The following is a 4,674-nucleotide window of genomic DNA, read 5'->3' as shown; positions in this document are numbered from 1 at the left end:
TGAATTTTTGAAATTAAATGTTTCAATTAGACGGTATTCTAATTGATTTATGCTTATTGGAGTCGATGGGACTATTTGTTGCACATGTTCTTTAAAATAAGCATCCCTTTCGTAAACCTTTCTAATGGCTTCTATGGTGGTCATCTTTATTGTTTTGTTTCAATTTGAGAATATTTTTATATTTGTTACCTTTGATCATAATTGATGTTGCAATGTGTATTTTTTTTTTAAATTTTTTTTTTTTAGATTTTATCCAAGTTATTAACTTGACTTTGGAATCTTTTGCGCAAGCATTTATAATGTAATTTGTATAATTTGATAAACACATTCGCTAACATTACAACGACGATTATAATCAACAATAGGGTAACCGTTTCCATATCTACTTTTTCTGATTCTATTTTGTTTATGACTTTTGCCGTGGAATCGACAGTTTTCGTCTCTATTAAACCCATATTTGGGGTTTGTTCTAAAATTCTATATTTTATGCCAAATATATATGGCTTATTTTTATTATTGAAGTCCAACTTATTAATGCAATTATTCATTAAAAAAAAAATTAACAGAAGGTCAAAATCTTTAATTTATTTATAAAAATGAAGGAAAAGAGTAAGAAAATTACAATACTGATTTACAATATTTTGCTCTATATAAATCAACATCAGTTATATGGTTTTAGTATACAGCCTAACAGTGGTTAATATTTTTCAAGCAGAGCTTTCGTGCATCGGCTTGGGTAGAATTCCTTAATATTAATGGCAACTTAGGCATTGGTACGGATATGCAGAGCACTTGTTGCGTTACTGCGCACCATTGCGAAGTATTTTTTCGATAACGTCCAGGTTCTTCTCGTGTGTTTTCTTCTCCTGCTCCGTCCTTGCTGCTTTTATAAGATGCTTAATGAGTCTTCTCTGCCTAAGTAGTTGAACTCGTTTTCCGCAGCGCTTCTTTTTCTTCAGTGTCGTTTTCTGCTGTCGAGCCATATACTTAGATATTGTGAGTGGGCGTGGTCCATCGCTTGGACACAGTTTTAAAGCCTCCTTAGAGTCGGTGCGTCTTTTTGTTCGACAGGAGTAGCTTTGTTGAAATCTTGGTCATCCATCGGTGGCACAGGGGATGGATTGCCTTCCGAACTTATTTTTTCACTCATTCACGGTGATGATTTTTGGGCCTTTCTCAGAAGTAATTGTGTTTATTTTTGTGTTGAATAATGTTGTTTTTGTTGTGCCATATATGTATATAAATATTTTATTATATATATTTATACTTTTTTATGTTGTATTTATGTTTGTTTGTCACTTTGCTTTTTGTTTTTTTTTTTTTTTTATTGTGTCGACTCCTGGCAGGATCTGTGTCACGGTCGCCATGTAAACTTTTTTTTTTTTTTTTTTTTTTTATTGTACAGGTTAAAAAAGATGGAATATAAATTACATATGTAGCCAAACGGAACTGTACCACCCGCAGGATCTGTGACAATTGTACATTACATCTTAACATTTAAAAAAACCGTGAAGGAAAGTCTTATAATTAATTGCTTTGATTAGCTTCGGATTAGGATATTTTACAAGAACTCCTCGCACCAATCGTTCAGGCAGTTGTAGCAGTCCGACGCTTGTTTCGAGCTGGCGTGACAGACCTCCTTCATCCAGTCCTTGAAGAGTTCCTCGTCCTTCTTAAGGACCAGATACTGGCCCAGAACAGTGTATGCCTTGTCGAACCCAGCTTCTATGAGCCGTCCACCCAGAGTGTCGCCGATTCCAGCCAACTCAGTCACCGCCTTGTCGCCCATGGGCTCCGCCACGAAATTCCTGTACTTTTGAGAGGTGGCCGACATATTAAGGTTTCGTGCAATTTGGTGTAAGCGGGAGAGATTCTTGTGCAAAAAATAACTTCGCAGCGTTTCTAAAAGTTTAAGTACAAAATATATTCTTTATACACATATTATGTTTTGGGTTTTTAGCCATGTCGTTCTTTATTCTTTAAAAGTCAAATCCAGAGTGTATTAATATTCTATTGCTCGCGGCTGCGTTGCCTTTAAAAGCAGCGATCAGTCGCGGCTATATTCATATACATATATATTTCTATGCTCGTATATAAGGCTGGTAGCGACCCGAGCGTAAGGGTGTAAGTATGCATGGCTCCCTTGTATGCGTTGTCAACTCATGGGAATTTGCTGACCAATGCACTTTCCAGGAGTGAGGCTTAAAGGCATATGTATATAACTGGCAATTTGGCAGGGTCATTATGTTTATATAACAACACTGTAGCACAATATTGTATTGCTACAGTGGATGCTACCTATAATGACCCATGCATACTACAGTAGTTCAATAATAACTCCGTGCCAGCATGGCTTCATGAAGCGCCGCTCCACCACTACTAACTTATTGGAGCTAACATCTTTTATCACGGAAGGCTTCCGGAATGGCTTATAAACAGACGTCACTGACACACTGAAAATGACTACCCCGTCCTACCGCAAAGTTTGGTGCAAGTGATGTCGTCGTCAAATCCAAGCTCTTCAGAATCCGGCATCTCCTCTCACGGAATTTGCGATAGACTCCCGTGTTGGAATGGAATCCAAGGAATCCGAGTCAGCTTGCCTTTCTTTCCACTTTGACTGCGTGGCATCGTCCACTTTCTGCAACAGCACTTGTTGTGCTTCGTTCTGCTGCCTAGCAACTCCAATGCGACGTCATAATTTTTATGGGAAGGTAAAGATTTTCATCCCAATTAAGTCCACTAAGATCGAAAGTTTTTTTGTACAGATTCAATGTGATCTTGGTGTACTCCGTACTGAGGACTCACGACACACGATCCATACTCAAGAATCGGACGGACCAATGATGTATATAACAATGTGCAAAAAGTAGGGGTCCAAGATGGCTTCCATGGGGCACCCCAGATGTTGCGCGGACTAAACGCGAGAAACACGTTGGGTTCTTCCAGATAAGTAGCTCGAAATCCAGATAAGAAGATCGGTTGGGAATCCCAAAAGACTGAGTTAAATTATAAGAAGCGAATAACTATAACAGAGTTAAAAGCTTTACTGAAGTCAGTGTAAATGACGTATGTTTGTAAGCCATTCCGGAACCCATCCGTCATAAAAGATGTTAGCTCCAATAAGTTGGTAGTGGTGAGCGGCGCTTCATGAAGCCATGCTGGCAGGAAGTTTTTATTGAACTACATAGGTGTTGAAAATGTGGAGTGATAAGTTTTTCAAAAAGCTTTTGAATTGCTGACAATTTAGAGATACCTATATAATTTGCCGGGTCGAATTTTTCCCCGTTTTTATGAAGCGGATTAATGAAAGATTCCTTCCACATAAGGGGAAAGATCGAAGTTTAGAGCGATAGATTAAAAAGTTTAACGAGCGGTTTGCACAGAGCCTCGGCGCAGTTCTTCAGAACACAGCCTAGTACTCCATCAGGGCCTGGCGAATACACGGGCTTGACCTTAAGAAGATCCGATAACACACCACTTTGATCGAAAGATGGGCAAATATAAGGTTGGCTGATTGGATATTTTAAGTGTTAGGCTGGGCTGAACTGCTGCTAGGTGACCACGTAGTTTGAAAAACTGTGCAAAGAGATAGGCCATTGCCTGATCAGTGTTCGCATAAAAGTTCTCAAACGTAAACAGTGGGCGGTAAGATACATTTTTACGCTTAGTGTTTACAAAGTTATACAACTGCTTCGGATCCTGAGTAAACTGAATCCGCGATATGCACGGTGAAATGGGACCGAGCTACTCTTGAATAACTAACTGTGGGTTCCTTAAATTTATAAAGGCTTGTAAAATAATCATATACGTTGAAGCAGACGGATATTTTCACGGCACACAAGCACACAGTGGCACACAAAATATGTTGAAAGTGCAAAAATATGTTCCTCCCACTTGGCCTGGGTAGCTGGGTCCAATCCTTGGAGCACATGGACAATGATGAATTCTCTTCGGAGATTTCCAAGGAACGAACTGCTTCTAAGGCTGAGTCGCTTAGACAAGATAGCAACCTCTGCAGCTTTTCCACCTTACTTGTTTGAGGATTGCAGCCCACGATTGTTCGTGCAGTAAATTCGTTTAGCTTACCTTTATCTGTCGAATGTAATTCTGTCGATAATAATAATTGTGTAATGCAAATTGTTGATAGTTCAAGAGCACAAAAGTCAAAAATAAATTTAAAAGCTACGAAAAAGTCTGGTTGTTAACCGAAGTCTACAAAATCTCTGAGCTAGGCCCAGGCTTTTCGTTGTTGCATTGGCAATAACTATGAAGGCAAGGGTTTTGTCTTGTAATAAACCGAAGATTCCATAGAAGGACCCTCCTCAGGGTTCCTCCTTCCATCTTGAAAAGGGCCGGACTAGGGCCGGACTCGGCTGCCAGGAAGTGCGTTCAAGATTTTTGTTTTCCCACAGAACCTGCGGGTAACAATCACACATTATGGTTATAACCTGTTTTGAATATATATTTTAATTTTTATTTAATAAGTGACGTTATATGGGGGGTATTTGGAGAAGGTCCCATTTGAAATGAATAAACAAATGATTGGATTAACATATTGAATAAATAAAAAAAAACATAATAAAAACAAGTTTACCACCCGTTACTCCTTTATAACTTACTCCACCTTACTCCGTCTTACTCCACCTTTTATTTTGTCTAGGCTCTGTTTTA

General features: G+C 38.8%; 1 protein-coding gene across 1 annotated transcript; it reads right to left on the bottom strand.

Annotated features, from left to right (window-relative positions):
• Nucleotides 1–1,382: 1,382 nt before the first annotated feature.
• Nucleotides 1,383–1,902, bottom strand: LOC6504372 (barrier-to-autointegration factor). Its single transcript, XM_001967727.4, has one exon. It carries the CDS (start codon nucleotides 1,832–1,834, stop codon nucleotides 1,562–1,564), a length of 273 nt encoding a protein of 90 aa, XP_001967763.1. The 5' UTR covers nucleotides 1,835–1,902; the 3' UTR covers nucleotides 1,383–1,561.
• Nucleotides 1,903–4,674: the final 2,772 nt, after the last annotated feature.

This window comes from Drosophila ananassae, assembly GCF_017639315.1.
Source record: "Drosophila ananassae strain 14024-0371.13 chromosome Y unlocalized genomic scaffold, ASM1763931v2 tig00000111, whole genome shotgun sequence".
In the NCBI taxonomy this organism is placed as follows: Eukaryota; Metazoa; Arthropoda; class Insecta; order Diptera; family Drosophilidae; genus Drosophila; species Drosophila ananassae.
This window is presented reverse-complemented; position numbering and strand designations above follow the sequence as displayed.

Excerpts from the sequence above, each read along its gene's own strand:
- LOC6504372 (XM_001967727.4), bottom strand. The coding sequence starts at position 1,834 with ATGTCGGCCACCTCTCAAAAGTACAGGAATTTCGTGGCGGAGCCCATG.